General features: G+C 50.1%; 8 protein-coding genes across 8 annotated transcripts; 2 read left to right on the top strand and 6 right to left on the bottom strand.

Annotated features, from left to right (window-relative positions):
- Positions 1–883: 883 nt before the first annotated feature.
- Positions 884–2,896, bottom strand: P152DRAFT_476957 (uncharacterized protein; the record flags this gene model as incomplete). Its single annotated transcript, XM_033681551.1, has 6 exons — positions 884–1,342; positions 1,423–1,779; positions 1,836–2,254; positions 2,303–2,479; positions 2,540–2,668; positions 2,719–2,896. The coding sequence occupies 6 exons, from the start codon at positions 2,894–2,896 to the stop codon at positions 884–886; spliced, it is 1,719 nt and encodes a 572-aa protein (XP_033530490.1).
- Positions 2,897–7,519: 4,623 nt separating this feature from the next.
- P152DRAFT_404494 (uncharacterized protein) lies at positions 7,520–7,843 on the bottom strand (the record flags this gene model as incomplete). The annotated part of the gene is made up of 1 exon (XM_033676765.1): positions 7,520–7,843. A coding segment is annotated over one exon (324 nt), but the record flags the coding sequence as incomplete, so codon positions are not given.
- A 2,081-nt stretch (positions 7,844–9,924) lies between these two features.
- Positions 9,925–10,884, top strand: P152DRAFT_462085 (uncharacterized protein). The gene has a single exon (XM_033680268.1). The coding sequence runs from the start codon at positions 10,275–10,277 to the stop codon at positions 10,827–10,829; it is 555 nt and encodes a 184-aa protein (XP_033530488.1). The 5' UTR covers positions 9,925–10,274; the 3' UTR covers positions 10,830–10,884.
- Positions 10,885–11,525: 641 nt separating this feature from the next.
- On the top strand, positions 11,526–12,451 carry P152DRAFT_206068 (uncharacterized protein; the record flags this gene model as incomplete). The annotated part of the gene is made up of 3 exons (XM_033674371.1): positions 11,526–11,924; positions 11,974–12,123; positions 12,234–12,451. The coding sequence occupies exons 1-3, from the start codon at positions 11,896–11,898 to the stop codon at positions 12,448–12,450; spliced, it is 396 nt and encodes a 131-aa protein (XP_033530487.1). The 5' UTR covers positions 11,526–11,895.
- Positions 12,452–13,011: 560 nt separating this feature from the next.
- Positions 13,012–13,998, bottom strand: P152DRAFT_517208 (uncharacterized protein; the record flags this gene model as incomplete). Its single annotated transcript, XM_033682995.1, has 2 exons — positions 13,012–13,582; positions 13,882–13,998. The coding sequence occupies 2 exons, from the start codon at positions 13,996–13,998 to the stop codon at positions 13,295–13,297; spliced, it is 405 nt and encodes a 134-aa protein (XP_033530486.1). The 3' UTR covers positions 13,012–13,294.
- Positions 13,999–15,094: 1,096 nt separating this feature from the next.
- Positions 15,095–17,135, bottom strand: P152DRAFT_206035 (uncharacterized protein). The gene is made up of 2 exons (XM_033674370.1): positions 16,119–17,135; positions 15,095–16,065 (listed from the first exon to the last, which is right to left on the bottom strand). The coding sequence occupies exons 1-2, from the start codon at positions 16,678–16,680 to the stop codon at positions 15,167–15,169; spliced, it is 1,461 nt and encodes a 486-aa protein (XP_033530485.1). The 5' UTR covers positions 16,681–17,135; the 3' UTR covers positions 15,095–15,166.
- A 719-nt stretch (positions 17,136–17,854) lies between these two features.
- On the bottom strand, positions 17,855–20,426 carry P152DRAFT_462083 (uncharacterized protein). Its single transcript, XM_033680267.1, has 3 exons — positions 20,081–20,426; positions 18,185–20,006; positions 17,855–18,111 (listed from the first exon to the last, which is right to left on the bottom strand). The coding sequence occupies exons 2-3, from the start codon at positions 19,963–19,965 to the stop codon at positions 18,099–18,101; spliced, it is 1,794 nt and encodes a 597-aa protein (XP_033530484.1). The 5' UTR covers positions 19,966–20,006; positions 20,081–20,426; the 3' UTR covers positions 17,855–18,098.
- Positions 20,427–21,093: 667 nt separating this feature from the next.
- Positions 21,094–21,582, bottom strand: P152DRAFT_206015 (uncharacterized protein). Its single transcript, XM_033674369.1, has 2 exons — positions 21,417–21,582; positions 21,094–21,360 (listed from the first exon to the last, which is right to left on the bottom strand). Exons 1-2 carry the CDS (start codon positions 21,459–21,461, stop codon positions 21,145–21,147), a joined length of 261 nt encoding a protein of 86 aa, XP_033530483.1. The 5' UTR covers positions 21,462–21,582; the 3' UTR covers positions 21,094–21,144.
- Positions 21,583–21,951: the final 369 nt, after the last annotated feature.

The raw sequence follows: 21,951 nt of genomic DNA, 5'->3' as shown, positions 1-21,951 counted from the left end.
GCCCTCGCGAATTCTTTCCTACCATCTTCATCTTTGAATGGTGTCGTCCATTGCCGACCTCTGGCCGTCGTGGTCTATCGAATGTAGGGCTGGACACGAATACGAATAAAATTTAGAATTTCCGCTTACTAATATTCGTACGAATAATATTCGCATTATTCGTAATTATTCGTAATTATTCGTCTATCTCTGAAGCTATTTCCATGTATCTCGCATCGGAGAGATGGTCGACAGAGAGCTTTGAGCTGGGGTCACTTGGCTTGCTGAATCGTCAGGAGTGATCAATTCGACGCTATTGATATGCTTTGTATCTCTTAGAGCTCAAATCCTCCAGATCGTGTTCGGGTAAACAAAAGTCGCGACTGCTGGGCATTCATTCATTGGCTCGGCTTTTGCCGAATAAGTCTTGGCATTATTTACGAATATTCGCGAATAATACGAATAAAACGTCTCAAAACTTAGTCGAATACGAATAATCGTTCAAGAGGAAAAGTCGAATACGAATAGCCAAATTCCTTATTCGTGTCCAGCCCTAAGGTTGAGCGACCTAATAGAATTATGCGTGTAGTGAAGGATAATTCATACGTCTATCTGAGGCGGCTGCCTATAAGCTACAAGCTACCCGCCCGGTCACATAAGGTAACCGGGCGCCACCACCGGAAGCCTCCCTCCCTCGCAAGGGCGAAAAGAAGTAAGTACTAAACATACAATGCAATAGAAAATCGTACACCAATCGTAGTCGAAACTCAGAATACCCTCTCTGATACCAATGCTGTTGTCTATCGTCAGTAGCTCGTCTCGTCTCGCTGAATGGAACACCCGCCCCTCAGTCGGTCGGCACATAGGTACATAACCCGATGATGCATCTTATCAATACGCTCGATCAGGCCAATTCGGTATAGGCCGAATCAAGCTTACAGCCACGCTTGTCGGCCCAATTCTGGAGCCGGTCGACCATGCAGTTGTGCCACGTGCGCCAGCCTGGGATCCCCTTGGCCGCATTGCCGTCGAGAATATAGCCGGAACCGTCCTTCTCTGGATAGTACTGTCTGTTGGAGATGCCCACGCATTGGCGGCCGTCGTAGTAGTATTCCTTGAACTCGGCCGCGTCAATGCCCTCGGTCTTGATGTGCACCCGGCGGCGGTCGAGAGCCGCCTCGGTCCAGGGGTCACCGGCCGCTGGGGCGTGGATTGTGCAGTCAACGACCTCGGGGGTGGAGACGCGGTTGCACGTAGATTCGGCATTGCCTGTCAGCCAGTCCGGCAGGTCCTTGAAGTTGCGATACTGTGCGTGGCAGGTTTTGTCGGTGATCGAGGATGGGCGGTCCCAGTCCCGGTAGTTCTAGAAGTAGGAGGCTCAGGTCAGTGAAAGGCCTGTATTGGTACTCGGAACGAACATTGCCAGGTGTTTAGGCTACTCACATCAGCGTAAATGGCAACAGGCATGCCAAAGAAGCACTTGGGATAGTCCCCATCGAACTCGACGTGGTCCTCCTCCAACTCACCGTTGTTGCACTGGACAACGTTCGCCACGAACTTTTGGATGTCAATACCGTACTTCTCCATGGCATCGAGGTACTTGTCTTCAAATTTCGGTCGTCGGTCGTTGCCCTTCTTGCCAGACTCAATGCGTCTGAGGATGTAGCACTTGCCATCGATATCGTAGGCACCCTTGCTACCACATTTGGGAATGTCCTTGTCCTCGGTCTTGTGGTACGGCTCAAAGTATTCGACGTAGACACGCAGACTGGTGAGGTATCTACCAATGATACCGTGTTGCTGCGTTTTGTTAGCTCCTTCTGTTGCTGATTACGCAATGAGACCGCAATACTGACCAGAATTTCGATTGCTTCATCGATCGACTTGCCGATCTCAGATTGCTGGACTGGGACCATCATGGCGCCTCCTTTCAGTAGCTCAGCCACGGGTTGTTTGGAGTTATAATCGATGTCAGTGCGACCCTTGGACGACATGAATTTTAGAACGTCCTTAATCTTCTGCGGGTCATTCTCCTCGTCACCAGCACCTTCACCAAAGATAGCCACAATGGTCTCGTGCAACAGCTTCTCTGTTGAGGTGAAGATTTTCGATAGATATGACTCCATTTCGGTCTGGAACTTGGCATAATCTCTAACCTCTGGGGCCGGGGAATGAATAGCTGCGATCTGAATGATGCCACCCAAGAAGCCCAAAAAATCGGCGACCGGGCCAAGGACCTTGGCCTGTTTGATGATCTTGTCACTCATGGAAGATGCTAAGTCAAGTCAATTCACACCCAGCTGGCAAAGTGAACGGTACGTACCTGCGCCCAGACTTCTGAGGAGCTTGGTCAGCTCAGCTGGGTCTGGCTCGGGCAGCTTGAAGTCTTCAACAATGGTTGAGATACTGAGAGTTGTCGCAAGGGTATTGCTGAGGAGTTTGTCTCTAGCGTATCGGAAGGCTTCATTGACACGAGAAGCAATCGTCCGGACGTAGAAGACTGGATAGAAGTCAACCTGCGTTCCAAGCACTGCCACGTTTTCGGCTCGTGGACACTAACATTCGGTTGGATTATAGTTGGGACAATCGGATCCCTCGGGAACAGGGCACGCCTGTCCGCTGGTACCGGAGCACTCGACGGCAGAAGAGCCCCCGGTTTGCTCCATATCCATCTTATAGAGCCACTTGTCTGTGTCTTTGTTAGCCTTCTGCGATGTACGGGGGAAGAAACAGTCGCACTAGATCCGTTGTCATTCAGCCACTCATCTACGTAGATGGCGGCACCGCTGTCCTTCCAAGTCTCGGGCTTCCTGGCGTCAAACTTGCATGTCGTCGTAGGCAGCTCGGCCAGCCGGAGGGGACTGGCGTGGACTGCGGCGTTCAATGCCAGGCCGGCGGTGGCCCAGGTAAAACGCATAGTGCGTAAACGTTTTGAATGAATGACTAGTCAAACGAATGGCAGCTGGCACTAGCCAACGGGAGAAGAATGGCAGTTGACAGTGGTCAACGGGGAAGAGTGACTGTGCAATAGATCAGTGTAGATGCTGCTCGGATCGCTTTATAGGTACCTTCATCACCAAGTACACATGGCTTGAACACCATGCTCCGCCCCCAACGTCTGGCGAGTAATGTGAACCTACTGCCTCTTACCACATCCGATGGAACCCTTGTTAATCCCTGTGGTGGCTCCGAATGCCTGTTGCGTCAAATCAGAGCTCCCAATTAGATGTGTTTGAATCTCTGATCTCTCACTTCACATACTAACAGCGGTATAGTGGAGGGTTTTATCCTCAGGGGTTCCATCGGAGTTGGTAAGAGGTAGTACCATGATTCAGCCCATATTTGGCAATTAGACATTCCGCAGCCAATCACATAGCCCCCTGCTACCACGACATAAATCCGCCCAGCCCAGTCAGCAGCCAATCACATAACCCCGTGCCACGACGTGCATAAATCCTTTTTAAGAAGGGGCGAGAAAAAGAAAAAAATGAGAGTGCAAATGAAGTACTGCGTTGTGTTTCCAATTTGGCCCGCGCTCTGCTTGCTAGATGGAGGCACTTCCGCGACGAGACATGACCATGCCGTTCTGGTATATCATCAGTTCAGGGGCAAACGTTACAGGCAGCAGATGACGTTCTACCTGGAAGAATGCTAAGTATAGTGCTGTAGATAGACGAGTACTGGCACAGTATGCAAAGAAAATTAGGTAAGGAGCAGACAGGATAGTACAAAACCAGTAATATCGGAAGTGGTGGAGAGTAGTGAGCGCCTGATTGTAGACAAGCTCCAGAGAAAGCCCCAGATAAACAAACTCTCGTTTGAAATCGCTCTCGAACTACGGAGGCGCCTTTCAAAAGTTTTTTCCTGGTCTGTGCACTGTGGCGCTACTAGCGTGACTTGGCAAATGATCATGAATTCCTGAATTCTATGCCAATTTCGTCGTTTATGACCAAAGCCTTCGGGGCAACGGATGTAGACCTCGCTGTCTTGAATCGCATTGGCGAATGCATTGGTAACATCAGCGGTAACGCATTCAAGGTCAAAGGCGGCCATAAGAGCCATAAGAGCCATTAGGACGCGGAAGGTGGAGTACGCGCCAGCGGCAGCGTAAAGATCGTCTCGATTCTGGATGAATTGAAGGTCTCCGCGAATACAGAGGCGAGCTTTGAACTTAGTGAAGAATCCGTTCTGATCCTGCTTATATTTGAAGACCCAGCGGACAGGAAGAACCTGTTGGCCTGTAGGAATATCAACCTCGGCAAGTGTTCCCATCTCGATAAGCTTTGCAATCTCAATCTTGGCTGCCTGGAACCATTCGGCGCTGTAGAAGTGGCGTTTCATATCAGACCAGTGTTGGGGTTCACGAGGCATGTCAGAAACTAGAGTAGCTTTGGCGACTGCGACGGAGAAAGCATGGATTGCGTTTTCGAGAAGGGTCAAGGGAATCATCATCTGGAATAGGAGGAAGTTCCATATTGAAGCGAGGAACTATAACCTCAAGCCGTTGGATATCCTGGTCTAAAGGAGGAGACTGGGTAGCGTGGAGAACTGGATCGTACTGAATAGACTCATCGATCCTGACGTCTCGGCTATCGAGGATGCGGTTTAGCGAAGGAACCCAGATACGATAGATGTTTGAGGCAGAGTAGCCAGTCAGAAAATCTATGTTGGCGCGTTCTTCCATCTTATCCTTCTTTGCGTTCTCTTTGCGTACGAAAGCCTTAGATCCAATGATCCGTAGGTGGGAGAGGTTTGGCTTCCTCTTCGCAATGATCTCAAAAGGGGTAATGAACTTTTCAAGAGTAGGGTGCTTGAAGGGAGTCCGATTGAGCAGATACTCGGCATGGGCGACAAATTCAGGCCAGAGAGACTTCGGAAGTTTAGACTCGATGCAGATTTTGCGAGACATAGTTACCAGCACCCCCCCAGAACGTTCTGCGAAACCGTTCTGGTCGTGTGTACCTGGAGCGGAGTGTATGACCTCGATTCCAGCGTCGCGGCAGAACTTGGAAAACTCATCGCTAAGGGCTGTCTCGTTGTCGAGCTGGAGCGTAAGGATGCGATATCCCCAGTTGTATACCCAGCAGATGAATTCCTTGATGCAGGCCATTTGTGTCTGTTGTTTCTTATTGCGGATAGGGAAGGCCTTGTGAAACCTCAAGTACGGTTCATAGAAGTGGAGGATATACCTATCATCGTTGAAGGCGTTTTCCATGAAGACCAGGTCAAGGCAGACCTTCTCAAAGGGAGCGTTACCACGTGGTTGTGGCACGCGCGAGTTCTGCTTGGGAACGTGTGCGAGGTTACAGGTGTCGCACAGAGAGTCGTCTTTATCAAGTGAGGAGCGTGAGAGAACTCTGATACCTTGTACAGCGTCAGGCATGTGGCGTATAGCGTCTAGACGAGCGTGACCAAGGCGTCGATGCCATTGCTCTAGCGGAGCTGTGGTCATAGAGATGTCGTAGGACGACGCTGCGTTGGCAGTATAGACAGCAGGCTGTGGAACGATACTGTCTGGAGCTTCGAGAAAGAGCAGGTGATTCTCCTTAAAGAGTCTCGCAATATAGTGATCACCATTTCTATGGCGTAAGGAGTGATCCTTGCCAAAGTGATAAATATCGATCTGATCGAAGAGCAGTCCGCCCGCGATGTTGATATGGTAGCCGGGGAGGTAGATGACCCCCTGTAGCTCCATAGTCCGGTTGTTACCATAAGTATCCTTATAGATAACGTTGACTGACCCAGTACCGTGATACTGGTGGAGGACCAAACCGAAACGAATGGCTCCAGTATCATTGGGGTTAAAGTCATGGAAGCGGTGGATATCATGACAGACATGAACGTTTGCACCAGTGTCAAAGATAAATCGATTGGTGGCATAAGGCTGGCGATCAATTGACGCGATATTGATAGTGTTCGCCTCCTTTGGAATCTGCGGTGCCGGAGGAACGACGAGCTGTGCACTTGGATTAGAAGGAAGCCATGCCGGTGCCGTAACCTTGTCGTCCTGGAGCTGCTTATAGATCCTCTCAAGCGATTTTTGAGGGAGCTTCTTGAACCGTTCGACGATAGCAGGGTCTTCGCAATGATCCTTGGATCGCCTAGAGGAATTGACGTAAGGACATTCCTTGAGCCAGTGTTTCATTCCACAGAAGCAGTTACTGGACGGAGCCTTCGTATCACGTTGTCCTCGTCGCGGCTGTTGTTGTTCGGCAATTCCGAGGGTTGCGTTGGCGAACTTCTGTAAGGAGTCTTGGTTGCTAAGGAAGTTTCCAAGGTTGAGGAACCAGTCGATAAGTGTTGGTAGATCAGCCAGTGTAGTGCTAAGCGGGTTTCCAGCGATGCGGTTAAAGACATGTGCCTGGAAATCCCTCTCGATTGAAGTCGCAGCGGCTATGAAAGCTCGGCAGATATGGCGGTCAGTAAGGTGGTCAACAAGGTCACGGACAGACACAATCTTCTCTTGTAGCTTAAGCCAATCGTTGGTATAGTCGAGATTGGACTGGTTGCGGTTCTTCTTGCCCTTCTTTAGGCGGTTAAACTCTTCTTCAAGGTAAAAAGCCAATTGAGTTGACTGTGGGGCGGCGTAACGGTGGAGCGCCTCCAACATGTCCTTGGCAAGATATTTGTCCTTAATGTATCGAGTCATACCACCACTGACAGAAGCAGTGATAGCGTTGGCCAGGTTCTTCAGTTCAGCTTCACGGAGATCGTACTCCCTTTTCTCGTAGTCAAAGGATTTCCAGATCCATTGTTGTAGGCTGAGATCCGTGTCTGCAGTTGGACGAGAAGGAATAGTAGGAGACTTATGGATAGGTTGCGTTATAGCTTCCTTTCCATCTAAGGCAGGGGTTTCGACAAAAGTTGGGTTGACGTAGTCCCAAACTTTGATGCGTTGGGCGTAGTTCTTGATCTCTTCGTACCAGTCGATCCAATCAGTGATATCCTTCAAGGTGCTCTTGATAGTGACCGTGTGGTTGGAGTTGGTAGAGGAAGACATAGTGAAAAGGGTTGTAGGAGGACGGTTCCTAGACGTAGGTAGGAATCGAGTCTCTCGGGATAGCGTCGAGGGACGCGGAAAAGGGCGGAAAGGGGACGTTGCTTTGAGAAACAATGGTCCGGATTGAGGTTAATAGGAAAGCTGATATAGAGATCGAGCTTTAAGGCAAATTGGGCTCATAACTGTTGATAGCTTAGCGTGTCTATCCACACGGAAGCAATAGGTTACGTGACGAAGAATGTAAAGTGCTTGTGTCGCAGACCAAGGTTTCATCTAAGGGAGCCCGAGGCTACAAACTGCATTAATAATCTTGTCATGACTCTCTTATATCTGTAGGGCCGGGGGACCAGGCATTTACATAGAACACACAACTTACACACAACACACAATACAACAACTTCGCGGCTGTAACAACAGCACCCAACTCCCAACCATTTTAGCACATCACGTGCGACAGCTTGTATTTCTGTAAGAAGTAGAATACCGAACGAGGTAGATATACGCATAACTAAGTAATAGCCGAAGAGGGGAAACGAATGACTAAGTAATGACATCAGATCTTGACATCTTCAGACTATCCTCTATCAAACCCCAGAATTTAGGGAGGTCCACGCCCCGCGGAATCCGGCAGCCGCCTTTTCCGGGCGGCAATTTCGTAGCTTTGGTTCGTCCCAGCTCGCCCACATCCGCTTGAGTTAGCGAGTGAACACCTTCGGTTACTATGTCTACATTGAAGCGTTCACCATCTCTGTCGTCAAATATCTCTAGGTGTGTTGCTGCCACAACAGCAAGAGGATCATGCAGTAGTGGGCCTTCTGTGATTGCAAAGACTTCTGTATAGGTACTAGTAAAAAAGGACATGATCTAGGTGAATAGCGCTCGTAGCGCTGGTAGTGTGTGGGAGGTATCGGCGCTCGACGGGTCAAGAGGCTAGTTCGAGCCAAACAATTGCGTATGTCGAACAGCTTTCGTGCTGAGAACTTGATGGCTGAGATCTAGCGGTGTCAATGTCATTTTTAAGCGCAGGACCGGATGCGAGAAAATGAAATCCGACGCTTCAGGATCACACTTGTCGCTAGTTAAATGATTTTCGCATTGACTGCGAAGTTCCTCAGTTCGACTTACGTATAACTATCTAGTTAGTTAGTTGTAAAGCCTTTAACTAGTTATAGTTAATAACAGACAATACTTATCAGAATAAATGTGACAGTCTTGGGCTGTGCCCAGTCTGTGTTAATGGCCTCCGGCCTAAAGAGGTAATTTAGCATTCCTGGACGAAAGGAGATCGTTGTTCTCTTTCTTTTAGCATTCCTGAGAGGAGGAGATCTTTGTTCACTTTCTTTGTGACAGTCTTGGACTGTGCCCAGTCTTTGTTAATGGCCTCAGGCCTTTGTTGACCTTCCAGCTTAAAAGGTGCAATTTAGCACTTCTGAACAGAGATCTTTCTTTTCTCTTTAGCAATTCAATAACGTTTCAAGCCTATCAAATCCTTTGCGATTTGGGTCCACGACATAAATTAGGACTCTAAAGACTAGATCTAACTTAAAAGTAACTATAGATTAAGTTAACTAACTTAGATATCTTGTTAGTTACTAGTCTATAAACATCTACTAGATATAGATTCCTTCTCTTATAAAAGTTATTAGTACTAGAGATAGCGTAGGATTGTCTAGGTGTGAAGTTAGGCGATAACATGGTAGAGTTAAACGACCCTAATAGAACATAATGACACGATTGTACTTCAGGTAACACATACATGTTGAGTCACGTGGCTTTAGTGAATGGTGTTTGCGATGGTTATATCACTTCATCACCCACAGTGTATCTTAGATTCTCTCTCTTTCTCGCTAGCTTAGTATCAAACCGTTTTGCTACCTAAACGAGCCCTTGCTCTTAGTCTCAGTGTTTCACATAAAGTGTAGTAAAAGATGCTCATTTAACTATCTCCAGGCAGAAGCCTCTACTATCTAGAGCAGATGCTCTAGAGTTGCACCTGCCTAACTACGTACTATAGGCAGGCGCCTCTGTCCTGCAATAGGTCTCTAGGTTAGAAAAAACTATTAACTAGAGATAAGCTGCTGCGTCCTGTTAGCTACTACATACTATTATACAAGTTACTCTGTTCTACCTAGTTCTATCTGTTACGGCACGGTAGCTGGATGCACACAACATACACGTAGCCAAAGATATTCTAGATTAAGCTAAAGAAGAGAACAAGAAGGGGAAGCCTTCTTGTTTACATCGAAGAGGGTTGGACTCTGAGTAAACCCTTAACCTAATCAGGCTTAGACTCTCAGCCTTAGCCAACCAGGGGTTTCAACCCATAACAAGAGCCAAACCCTCACAAACTTGATGTTCAACCCTCAGCTTTCTGCGGCATCTGCTCCCAGATCGATACGTTAGATGTAGGACCGGGGGACCAGGCATTCAGCTAGAACACACAACTTACACACAACTTACACAATACAACTTCGCTGCTATAACAACAGCACCTCACTCCCAACCATTTTAGCACATCACGTGCGACAGGTTCTGGTCAGGACTCGCTGACTCAGTAAGGTACTTAAGGGTAGCGATCGGACTCGGAATGAAGCAAGATCAATAGCTGATCTCGAGTTTCAAGAGTAGCATATGCTCCTAATCGAATCACCACAATCTCTCTACCTACGATTCAGCAAGTATCTGTATGTATCTAGTGCGAAAGGTCTAAAGAGAGTACCTACCTATAGGTGATTTGGAGGTTGGAGGTTGGAGATGCATTGTACAGTCATCCATGAATGTTGCCCTCTAGCAAAGAGGGACATTTCCCAAACCCCGCTCTACAGTTCGGTCTTCATCTGGTTGGTGTTTGGCAAACCCATCGTCGCTAATTGTTCGAATGTCGTGAAGGACGACGCGGAAGATAATTTCTCGGATGGGGAATTGGGGTTTCTTAAATTCCGTCACCTAAACTTAGGAGAAGCGCAGTGGCTCTGCACCGGGCAAACTCCCCCCCGATGCGGATGTCCCGGCTCGTATTCCGATAATAGCTTACGTCCGTACTTCTGCCCTCACGTTATCATTGAACGTGCTTTGCATGACGTTAAGGAACAATGAAAGACTTCTATATATCTGAGCTAGGTGATGCCCAGAAGTTTAGACAATGGAATCATCTCAGAATATCCTCGCCAACATTGCATACAAAGAGCATTGAGCCAGATTAAATCGTCAAATAGCTATCGTCCTTTTTCACGGAACTCTTAAAGCCATCGCCTTGTATCTAGACTTGATGACCCAAACACCTCACAAAGCCAACATGCTCTCCCTCCTCCCTCACGCGGAATATGCAGAAGATCAGAAACATGCCAAGTCTATCCTGACGTTTCACGTCCTCCGCTCCGGCTTCACAGCGGGCGCCTTCATCTCCCTCGCCACCAGCGCAGCCTCCACACTCTACTGGCGACCATCCCCGAGCACCACCCAGTCCCTTCTCTCCACCTTCGGTCGACGGTCCCTCGTCCACGCCGCACGCGGTAGTGTCGCCGGACTCGTCCTCTCCGCCGTGATGCTGGGCGGGCGGATGCGAGGGCGAGAGCCCATCGAGTGGCAGGACCGCGCCTGGCGGGTGCAGGAAAGCGTCGGGCAGTCGGAAGCAGACAAGTGGATTATCGGCGGGGAGATCGTAGGGATCGCGGCTGCGGTGGCGCTGGCGCGGACGGGTCGACTGCCTGCCCTACAAGGAAAGATGAGCACCACGATCTTGGGCGGCGCGGGCCTGGGCGCGGCAGGGGGTACAACGGATTATATGGTGTGGAGGTATGGGATAAGGGGGGAGAAGAGAACGGTTGCGGCAGCGGAGGCGAAATCATAATGGTCGTTGCGAGTCAGTTGAATGGAGGGTTTCTGCCAGGAATATGTGGAACACCTGAAAATCAGGCTCGACAGCTGTAATCCGCTGATTAAGCGGTGCCGCTATACCTCTTTTATTTTCAAATTTAAGGCACGTGATAAGCACACGTGATTCTGTTTCTGTAATTATACGGTACGCTAACAGATCAGCCAATTAACGAGCTGGAAATCGGGCGAACCTGACCTGAAAACGATTTTCAGGTCCTGGAAATCGTTTTCAGGTCAACTCTCTGCATTTAGCCGGCTTATGAACTAATATCTAGCGGTTAGGTTGGCTAACTGGGTATGGGCAAATAAAACGCGCTACGCTGTCGAATATTACACAAAACGCAATTTCCAGGTGCCCATAATTCCTGGCAGAAACCCTCCAATGTATCTTTATCTCCATCCTTCATGTCACACTGGTTTCTTGGAGTCTTGGGGTCTTGGAGTCTTCTTGTCCCGAATATCAAAGGGTTTCTACGTCGAGGATTTCTCCGAACAGCTATCGGAGCGAGTATGTGGGGCGAAGGGCGGGATTCTTTTGCTTCAGGTTGTGCCGGTTTTCGTTCCTTGATCGACATCCGCTGCCTCACGGAATAGCTGTAGCCAATCACCATTCATGCTCTGCAACTTCAAGAAGTTGAAACAAACTTACACTGCATACACAATCCTTCATGAATATCACTGAGCCACGTTTTGTGACGAGATAGTAGAAAGGCTGAAGGTAACAAGTCGTACCGTTGAATCGGATGCCGACGACAATGGGGCGAGGACCTAATCAGCGCGGCTACCAACGTCATTCGAGACGAAGCCTCAGATATTGATATCTTAGCATGTTGTGGACGATCAAGTGTAGGTTTGGAGATAAAAGAACGTGTCCCGTCTAGATTAAGTCTATCGTTTTCAAGTACATAGTTCCTACAACATCCATCCTAAGTTCAACCGAAGCAAAAGTCTCTCCAGTCTCGACCATTCAATCACTCAGTCCTTTGCCATCCAACCATTCATACAAGCGTTCATCTACTTTCCAAGCTCTAAAATCCACCATGTCTACCACGTACCTCGCCGCCCGGGAGTAAGTCCCCTATACGCATTTTGCCTTGAACATCTCTAACCTCCCTCAGCGATGTCCGCGACCCTAACAACCCAAAATGCTACACCAACAGCCGCGGCGACTACAAATGCGACAAGAACTCTGCCTGGTGGTCCTGGGGCCGCTGGCTCATCTTCGGAATCATCGCTGCCCTCGTCATCATCGCTATCCTGGTTATTCTGTATGCTTCCTTTACCCTTCCCCTGACTCCCACCCCTCACCCCCCGTTATCTCCACACGTCCCCCTCTTCCCCCTCTCCGCTCTCCCAACCACTAACCCCCACCTCCCAGCCGCCTCTACGCCCGCCGCCGCATCCGCCGCGGTCAACAACCCATCGCCGGCACCGCCTGGATCGCCGGCAACCCCAAGAACGCGCCGCCCAAGGACATCGCATCGTCGATTGAGAGCGGGTCGCGACAGGGCACAGGGTACGGAAACTCGCCGTATGGGCAGTCGACGTATGGAAACCAGGGACCGCCGGAGTATCCGTTGCAGGGGCGGAATTAGGGGGTGAGGAGAGGGGGTTGGTTGGTCGGGGTCAGGGGTTGATTGGGGGATTCGGTTGGGATAGCCGATGGGGTCTTTGATTATTTTAGAATAGACGGGTGGAGTTTGGAGCTACTTTGTAATCACGCTGGGTCATGGCTACGGTCTTTGGGACAATATGTTCCTTTTATAACTACTTGGCTGGATCAATCCTTTTGCTTCCACACATCGTTGTTCTTGTGATATTGCCTCCATGCAATATATGACTATGATTCAACGCCAGCATGTTCGACTCGAGTCCCTTTTCTTAAGCGAGCGTCTGATATACCTGGACTTGAGGGCGTTATGGCGTAACCTTGTCCACGCACCTCGTACTTAGTACAACGAAACCGTATATCAGGATAGGTCCATGGCAAGGGCTGAACGAATCTATTTACAGACGGATAAATGTGAACTACGCGCCACACGAAAATTCTGTCATTTACTCCGTATGGACAACAGGTTGTAAACGTAGCACAATGGCTTGCACATACATAAGTACTGAGCTGCAATGCACAATGCACCACGAATTTCAATCACGGTGGGAAATTCTCTCTTGCAAAGTATACTCTCACATCACTTGATGGTTTGACAGTGAGTAAGGGTCTTAGGGGCTTTCGACCGCGTTCAGCCACAAGCAGACGCTGTTCCCCATCCTTTTGACATCCCATGTTGGCCGTAATTCATTCATCTCCCGCACGCCACAGTCACACGACTATCCCCACCAGACAGCAACACGACAATTGACAATCGATCCCGTCCCGCTACTGTTGCACCCGAACTATCGCCTTCCCTTGCAATCCAGTTATCCTACCCGGTCCATCCCTCATCCCCTCCACCCGAACCTCCACCTCGGTCTCGTCACCAGCTCCTCCATCCCCTCATACGCATCCACATCTGGCCGGCCTTCCAACCTCCCCTTCGTAATCACATCGCCAATAAACCTCACCACCGTCCTCGCCACGGATGCGTGCTCAGCGGTTCGTTTTCGGTGGATCATGTCGTTGAGGATCCGGGCGGGAGGGACGTCGCCGGAGGGATCACGGCCATTGAGAGAGGGGAGGAAGGCAGGGCTGGGGTGTGGGGGGGCGTTGATGTGGGTGAGGATTTCGGCCTGGGTGGATGGGGTTAGAATGGGAAGAATTTTGAAGGAGGGAGTCAGGGAAATTTTTGGGGGCAGAAGGTGAAGTGAATGTAGTAGGGGGACTATGAGGTGATTATTATGATGGAAAATGAAGTGATATTGGGTGGAGTGCGGTCATTGAGGCATAGGGAAGTGAAGGTAGTATAGGGTAGAAGTTGTGGACATTATGAGTGAATGAGAAAAGTGAATTCTTGACACGCGAAGATATTTGACTGGATATAATGACTATGATGACTGGGAAGGTTTCAGACTGTATTATCTCAACTTACTTCAGTCTTTCCTTCAGCCCTAGCCTGATCAATGATAGCGTCTATAGGCACTGGACTGGCCGTAACTGTCGCCAAGGCCATGAAAGCGGCACCGACGACGAGAGGAAGGCGAACCATCTTACTCCTATTATAAGCACGGGTCAGAATTCGAGATCCAATTGACTGGCGTGGATAGTTTTACCGCTTCAGGGGAATTGAGCGAGGGTTAAATAAGCGAGCGGATTTAAAACGAGTGAAGAGGACTTCGTGGCTCGATCACGATGAAGAGGACGAAAGTGGTGAGAGAGTGAAGTGAAAGTGTTGGAGGTGAGGAGGAGGGAACAGAAGCAAGATAAGAGCCGGAATAGGAAATAAGGGAAAATTTAAGAGCGGCAACGGGAAGGCGCGTCGTGGGGTGAATTGCAACCTCCCAAATGGTTCCGGATGAAACAGCCTCGCACCGCTAGAAGTGAAAGAAACGTAACGCCTATCGCTTCTATTATATACATGATATGACCCGTATATAAATGTCACTGAATGATGGGGATCGAGGAATCTGCTGAGTCTTTGAGATCACTGTGTCCAAGGGAGAGTGGCCAGATCCGAACTCGACAGGCCGTGACTTGACAGGCAGCCGGGCGAGGGAATATGCATTTTCCCTTTTGTTCAACCATCGTATCAAGGAGACGTCAGACCTTCTGCATGTAAGCGACCCCCGCCGTTTGATTCGTGACCCACACCGGTGACGCAGAGATCACAGGATTGAAGAATGTTTGAGATTGCAACCAGAGCCCCTGTCGCCGAGCAGCTTTCACATTTCCGACAAATTTCCAACGGAGGGGCACTGGGGATACTGGTAATAGAATGAGTCTAGGTATTCTAGGAGGTTGAAACTTGAAAGAACGAGACGTTGTGGGTGGGAGTCAAGGGATGACTCAACCGAATGAAACTTGGAACATCCGATGGAGGATCAAAAGGGCGGGAGAATCGCCATCCTACCTATCGGTCTGACCCGCTTGCCTGCCTTGATCCGCCGATGCGGTGCGACGAATGGAGCTGTACCTGCATTTAAAATACCCGCGACTGTGTCACCGCCTTGGGCGAGAATTGGACGCAATGCTGCATTCCACATGTCCTCATTCACACAACCCACGCGGATGTAGCATGATAGCCGCACGTTGGACGGCCTTCGGATCTGCATATTACAGGTAGTAATGTACACGAATTTGGGGATACCTGTAACTGGGCAGCCATCCCACATTCAAGAAAGATGGTTGAGGGAGATGGGAGGGAGAAATCGGCCGATTCATCTGCTCTCTTTTGCTAACCGTAAGCTCCCCAATGGCGCCCCGAAATTCAAAGTGGGTCTCAACTTGATCGGTACATCCAAGGGCGCTTCTTCTCCACCCCCGACACCCCCATCCCCGTCCAAATCCATCGCGGGATCGACCTCCTCCGCTTCGTTCGAGGTCCGTCTTGGCAGCTCATGACCTGCATGAATCCCACCCACCCCGCCATTACCATCCACACTTCCGCCGTTCGACCTGCTCGCCCCCGACAGCCCATGCAAACTGTCCGGTTCCGCGAGTCCAGAAATGGGATCATCTTTCAAAACCGACGGCGTCCTCGCTTCCGGCGAGATCGCAGCTTCCTCGAGCTTCTGCCCTAGCGCCGCTAGGATGCCGTCTTGATCGGCCATGGGGTGCGCCGGGAGGAACAGCGGCCCTGAAAGAGCGGGATCGTCCGGGATGTGTTTTACGGGATCGAGAGCAGCCTGCGCGATGAGAAGCGTCGCATCGTCGAAAGCATCCGCGTGAGTTCGAGATTCCTCATCGTCCCCATCCCCTGACGAGGGATTTTTATCGGTTATTGCCTCGGAGTGGGATGTGTGGCCGTCGCGTTGATCGCGTCCCACATGTTCGGTAGCCGCTTCGCTCGCGACGTCCTGCGACGGCCCGGGTTCGTGATTCGCGTCAACATCCTCCGTCGTACCGGTACCACCGGCTTTTTCTGCATGTTTGAGAGACGAACTGCTGTCGGTGCTGTCGATCGTGGGAGTATCCACACGCGGACTGAGAAGCGAAACGGCCGCAGGGGTGTGGCCCGCGTGTCGACGGTACGCAACAGGGGGTGGAGACACGACAACCGTACTTGTTGGAGGAGAGGGGGGATCAGATGCGACGACGTCGGGGTTGCTCTCGCTCTCTATTCCAACTTAGCAAATGCAATGATCCGTTTCTGAAGAACGATTGTCATACTTTCTGTCGCGCTCCTCGCACCCCCCTGAGACGTACTCTGGTATGTATTGCCTTGCATACTGTTCGCGAACATATCGAAAGTCTCCGATTCTGGCCGTGAGGGTCTCCGTCGCTTGGCAGGCGAGCCATCCAGATGGTGTTCCCTGGTCCGCACTTCTGCGATTTCCCCCTTAAGCTCGGCATTCTCCCGCTTCAGCGCATCGATCTCGCGCCTTGCGGTAGATAGATCGCGATGTCTCCGATTGCGCTCCGCATCCCATAGATTCCGCTCCCTGCGCCACGAAGTCTGGTCTATTTGGTGGGAGCTTCGACAGGCGTCCAGTTGTTTTTCAAGGTCGCTTTTGAGTTCGTATAGGGTAGAGTAGAGAAGAGCCCATGTCGGTTCATCGCAGTCGTTTAATGCGATGTCGGTTACTGACGCTGAAGGTGGTGGAGGGAGATTTGAGGTGGTGGTGGCCTTGGGCGCATGGTGGACGTCAGATGCGCCAGGCTCCATGACGTCCACATCAATCACAGAATTATATATCAAAGATGGCGAGGAGCGAGCGTGGTTCGGAGACATGTAGATAATGAATCCCTTGATAGTAGAGCGGCCGTTAAACTGTTGTTGCGGTCAGGCAATGCGAGGCGCGAACCGTCCCGACTCGTGCGCTCAGGGTAGTGACATCCGAAGTCGGTAATATCTCGCTGCGCAACCGTCAGGGACAGGTCGGATAGATTTCTTGAACGATCTGATGGAAATATGAACGTCCGGACTCAACAGGAGAGATAATACCGACGATAGGAAAGCACGTAAAATTGAATTCGGAGACGGGATGGCGTCCACGTTATAGTAGCTCCGCTACCGGTACTCCTAAAATTCAGCTGAAGTGCCAACGGCGTTTAGAAAAGCTGTTGTAAAGGTCCAAACGATCGTATATAATCGCTAGACTCAGTGATAGTACGCGATCCTGGATCTATCAGTTTATAGGTTCTTTGGATGTTTTATGCAGTACGAGGAGACTTCCTACATCATCGCTGAACTTTTGGAACTGGGTGATAGAAATGTTCCTGCGCGTCATCTAGTTTGGAACCCTGTCAGCTTTGATTGGTCCAGACCTTCGATAAGGCTGCAAGGCTTAAACTACGAAACTGAACAGCAGGGCGCATACCGGGGTTTATGTAATCGTCTATTGACTGTTAGTATCCCGTTACGGCTGCAAACGGTAAAAATTAGCACTTGGCTACTTAACGGATGCTTACCATGTAAACGTCAGACCATATAAGCGCTTGACTAGGTTATGCGTTTGGTTATTTTACGGTATGTGTAAATACCGGTTTTTCAACGGTTTGTGAACGGTTTGTTAAGGAATAGTGGGCCCTAGTGGCTGCCAATAGGATCTCCTCAATTTTAATGCCTGACAGCCTGAGGCGCTCAAAATACACATGATTTTCAGCGTCACGTGCCTCATTGCCGATGTTCTCCCAGCCCTGGTCTAATATGCCTTGCCTGGTGCTGCCCCCATGCACTCCTCCCATACCAACACGATGCTCCACCAGCCACACCACGAGTTCCATGCCACTAGTTACAGTGGCCAGCAAGCCCCTATTGTTACATAAACTGGATCCTCGAGTCGATATACATCACGGTGCGAGAGGCGTTGTCGAGCGTAAGCTGAGCATTGTTCTCTGTAATCGGGACAACGTATAACTGGCGTCCGGTGATCGAGGGGAGGCCGACGAGGGTCTGCTCTTCGCTGAGCTCGAAGAGGGGATAATTAAGGACGCGGTCTTGACGTAACGGTTCGAATGGAACGGCGGGAGTAATGAGGAAGAATATGCGGCAGTTATCTAGGGATATTAGCAGTAAACTCGGGCCAAGAGGGAGGCTGCTTACCTTTCAGGGCCTTATGGGTAAAGATCTGGTCGATACGACCAAGCATACCACTGTCATACTCTACGTAATGGCCACGGCTTAGAGTGATATGCTGCTCAGATCTCCTATAAGCAGAAGGTCAGCCTGTCTTACCCATTAAATGCCACTGCATAGCACTTACATCTCCCCCTCCCGGCGCGGCTCCCTCCAGACAAACGATACCTTCTTCCACCAACGAAGTCGACGGGTGCCAGGATGGTTGACAGGCATCTTGTAGTCGGCACTATACGACCGGAAAAATTTGGCGCGAAACCCGGCGGAGAACTTAGAGACAGACACTGGGAGCTGGAGTGTCTGCTCTACGTACTTGTTAGGAATCCGACCAAGCACAGACGGTTGACGATGCGTATCGTCCTCCCTGGTAGCCAGGGAGATATCATGGTCTGCGTCCAACTCCCCAGCTCCGGTAGCTCCAGGAACCACTTGGAGCTGAGCGATCGTAGCGTGAGGCATCAGGGAGGTAAACAACTGGGGACAACGTACACGGAGGTTTTGGAACTGGGCACTAAGGGCGGGATGCGTGACCTGGAAACTCCCGTGGAGTAAGAAGCGGAGCGTCATGGTAAAGCTCTCAATTTCAAGGAGATCCTTCTCAGGGTGCTTCTTATTCGTCCTAAGGATGTTCTTCTTATAGGATCGATGCTTCAGCTCACCACCAAGAGCATGGACGTTAGAGACGAGTGCATACTGGTCCTGTACCAGTGGGTAGTGAAGGGCAGCATGGACATTAGGGCGACTAATATTGTTCCTATATCCCGCCGCCTTGTTTTTGGTCGACGCAGCCTCTTTCTTAGTGATGGCTACTAGAGTTATAGAGGCAGTAATGGTAGACATAGGGGTCTGCGTTGGCTGCGTCGACGAACCTGGCTCAACGGATCCTGTACGAGATCCAACACGAGAGAATGCCCTGGTCTGAATTGCCGCAGCACGAGAGGCCACTTCGCAGAGCCGTTGGAACATAGAGCGAGAAGCCGTAATCTCCATATGTAGGGATGCGCGCTCCGCGGTAGTCAGATAGGCGGCGGAGAGGAGAGTATTTACCTTTGCCACTGATGCAACAGCCTTGACCAGAATGGTAACGATATGGTCATTGGTAGGGAGCTTGGGGTTTTCCACAGCGGCCAGCTCAAGGACCTCGGTGCTAAAGACAATATGTGCCTCCTGGAGAAAGGTCGGCTTGATATGCGAGGCACGTAGCCGAAGGCGGAAGAGAACGGGTATAATAACAGACCAGCGAGCGTGCTCTTGGAGCGTATAGGAGCCGATATAAAATAGCGGCGACTGAATGCGGATCCATCCTGGTGGAAATGGGAACGAGCGTACTTTCTGCGTATATCCAATAGCCGCTTGGGGGGTTAGTACTTGGTCAAGTATAGCCAAGTGTAACAGCTCCGTAATACCGCCTGCTTCGGAGTGCGCCATATCACCAGGGCAATCAATATTGATAGGATTACAAGGAGCCAACTTCTTCAAAGCAGGGAATTCGACACGCATGCCGTTGGCTCTAGCGAACGCCTCATAGTGCGTCTTCTGCCAGACCGAATCCATATGCTGACGTTGACGCATGACTTCGAAATGGTACCGACCACTGTGGACGACATTAAAGTCTAGGTTACCTCGTCGAGGAGCGTCGATAGTACAGAAACGACAGTTGAAATTTGCGGTCGGCCCCAGGAACCCCCCGTTTAGCTGTTGCTGCGGCATATCACCGATGAACGCAAGGAAGGGAATGCATACGAAGCACGTCTTACCGTTGATATCCATATCAACGCCCCTATCCAGTCTTTGCATCAACTCTAGGGCATCGACGACGTCGTCAAAGCTGCTACCGTGAGGGCCCAAAGTCAGTGGAAATACATTAGCCGGAATATTCCGCTCGGCTTGGACAAGGCAGGCCAGGAGAAGATAGAAGCCCATAATAGTACGGTGCATGTTACGGAAGAGCCCGAAGCCATCGAGATACCCAAGGATAGGTACAGACAAGATATCCGTCCCCCTAGGCCTATTCCGCTTTGCGAAATTGCTGACGAAATATTCTCGCCCATAGACCTCAAGCTCAAGTTCGCCGCGGATCGGGTGGGTCTTAAAGATAGGCCGGATACCTGTATTCTGGTTATAGACCCGACGTACAATATGCTCGTTTGGAGAGAGGCTGTCTGTTGATCGATCGCTAGGGAGTTGTACAGAGCTCCTGAAGGCATAGTCGAAATAGACAGTAATGTCTGTTAGGCGCTCAATCAATTCTTCGGGTACAACGTCGATAGTATCATCTAGCATAATGAATTCGCGGGAGTGAGGAGGCGGGTCGAGAGTAAGATTTTGGTACGTTGGGCGAGAGAGGAACTGGTTTATTAGCTGAAACCGCTGGACCTTGAGGACAATCGAACCCTCTGGGCTACTATGCTCGCGATATGTGCGGAAATCCCTTCCGAAAGCCACGATTTGGCCAAGATGCGGCTTTTGCGTCATCGTCTGACAGAGACACTGTGTATCGTTGCATTTGAAACGGACGAGATCCGAAGGAAAAACTGGCTCGGTCGTATTTGGATAGTAGGCGTACTGACCAGAAGAGCAACGGATTGACGACGCCCAGGCAATAGATTCCCAGAGCTCTTTAGGCGAGTCGACGAACCTAGCCATCCCAAAGAACATATTTGAGCGTAGCTCGGTGTTCAAGATTGTCCTAAAGAGCTCGAACGGGTTAAAGAAGTAGGGGTTCTCTGCTTGCGTTCGTAAACCGGCCTCAGCCTCCCCACGGCGGCCACTCGGGAGCTTGTTAGCACTGAGGGTAATTGGTTTAGAGCGGATTTCGAGGAGGGGCAGTTATTCGTTCACTTGTTTCTTTATAGTATCAACCCTTTTAGGGAGCTTGCTGATCTCTTTATTGCTAGTAAGGTTCAGAACCTCAACGAGCGCCTTATACTGGGACCGAGGGATACCGTACTGCTGTACCCATGTGCCTATTGCAAGGGCGAAGTCAGTCATTGGCTGGGTGGCAATCCTGCGTGGCAGAGGTAGAGAGGTATCTGAAGGAATGAAATACTTGGAGTTGGCGGCGAAGGGGTGAGGAGCTTCTTGGGTAACTTGACTTGTCTCCGTGTTAGCCACCGTCTAACTACTAATAGTAGCGGTCTCTTCATCGGATTCGATATCGTTAGCAACAGGCGTTAAATCCTCGATATCCTCTGCCGGGAACTGGTATTCAGCAAGTTCACGACGGTCATCCAGGGTAGGCATCGTCTCATTAAGCTCGCTTGCTAGCATGGCCTGCGTACCCCCGAGTATGGCTTCGAAGCTATCAAACCTAAGGTCTTCTTCAGTAGCATCCTATAAGGAGTTTATACTCTATTAACATAAAACAGGTAAAAGGTGATAGGACCTACTTCGAATAACATTCCCATATCATCCTCGTCGCTATCATCAAGCATTAGACGCTTAGACGATGGCTCTATACTACTAATAGTATCTGATAGTTTAGTATCATCGTCAACTTCCTCCACGAGTTGTCCTGCGAGCTGCTGAGCCTCTTGCTACGCCCGCGTTATAGCCTCGTACTGAGCTTCTATGTAACGGCGAATAGCAGTGATTCGCCCGGATTGTCGGTATGATTTCACTATAATGGCCGTAATCGATGAGAGGCTGGAATAGAGGAAAATCCGATGTATATAGTAAAGAGTAGAGGTATTAAGCGACCATTAGATCTGATGGGGTGAGGTGATTGACGTTGAATTTCGATATTGTACGGTGCCTAGGTAAGAACGGAAAGTGTGAGTGGCGATGGAAGGTGCGATACGCACAAACGCGTGGACTTCGCGAAATTTACACAATAGAGATTCGATTCTGTTCTATAGCGATTCTAGTACCATATGTAGCATAATACAGATAAGATTGCAATACTGAACGCTAGAGTGATCTCGA

Source organism: Eremomyces bilateralis, assembly GCF_010015585.1.
Source record: "Eremomyces bilateralis CBS 781.70 unplaced genomic scaffold P152scaffold_30, whole genome shotgun sequence".
Classification (NCBI taxonomy): Eukaryota; Fungi; Ascomycota; class Dothideomycetes; order Eremomycetales; family Eremomycetaceae; genus Eremomyces; species Eremomyces bilateralis.
This window is presented reverse-complemented; position numbering and strand designations above follow the sequence as displayed.

What these genes read in the sequence shown, in the direction of transcription:
- P152DRAFT_462085 (XM_033680268.1), top strand. Translation starts at nt 10,275, where the DNA reads ATGCTCTCCCTCCTCCCTCACGCGGAATATGCAGAAGATCAGAAACAT.
- P152DRAFT_206035 (XM_033674370.1), bottom strand. Translation starts at nt 16,680, where the DNA reads ATGTCTCCGAACCACGCTCGCTCCTCGCCATCTTTGATATATAATTCT. An exon ending in TGCGAGGAGCGCGACAGAAA is followed by an intron (nt 16,066 to 16,118) that starts GTATGACAATCG and finishes AAGTTGGAATAG; the next exon opens with AGAGCGAGAGCAACCCCGAC.
- P152DRAFT_462083 (XM_033680267.1), bottom strand. Translation starts at nt 19,965, where the DNA reads ATGCACCGTACTATTATGGGCTTCTATCTTCTCCTGGCCTGCCTTGTC.
- P152DRAFT_206015 (XM_033674369.1), bottom strand. Translation starts at nt 21,461, where the DNA reads ATGCTTGATGATAGCGACGAGGATGATATGGGAATGTTATTCGAA. An exon ending in ATATGGGAATGTTATTCGAA is followed by an intron (nt 21,361 to 21,416) that starts GTAGGTCCTATC and finishes AACTCCTTATAG; the next exon opens with GATGCTACTGAAGAAGACCT.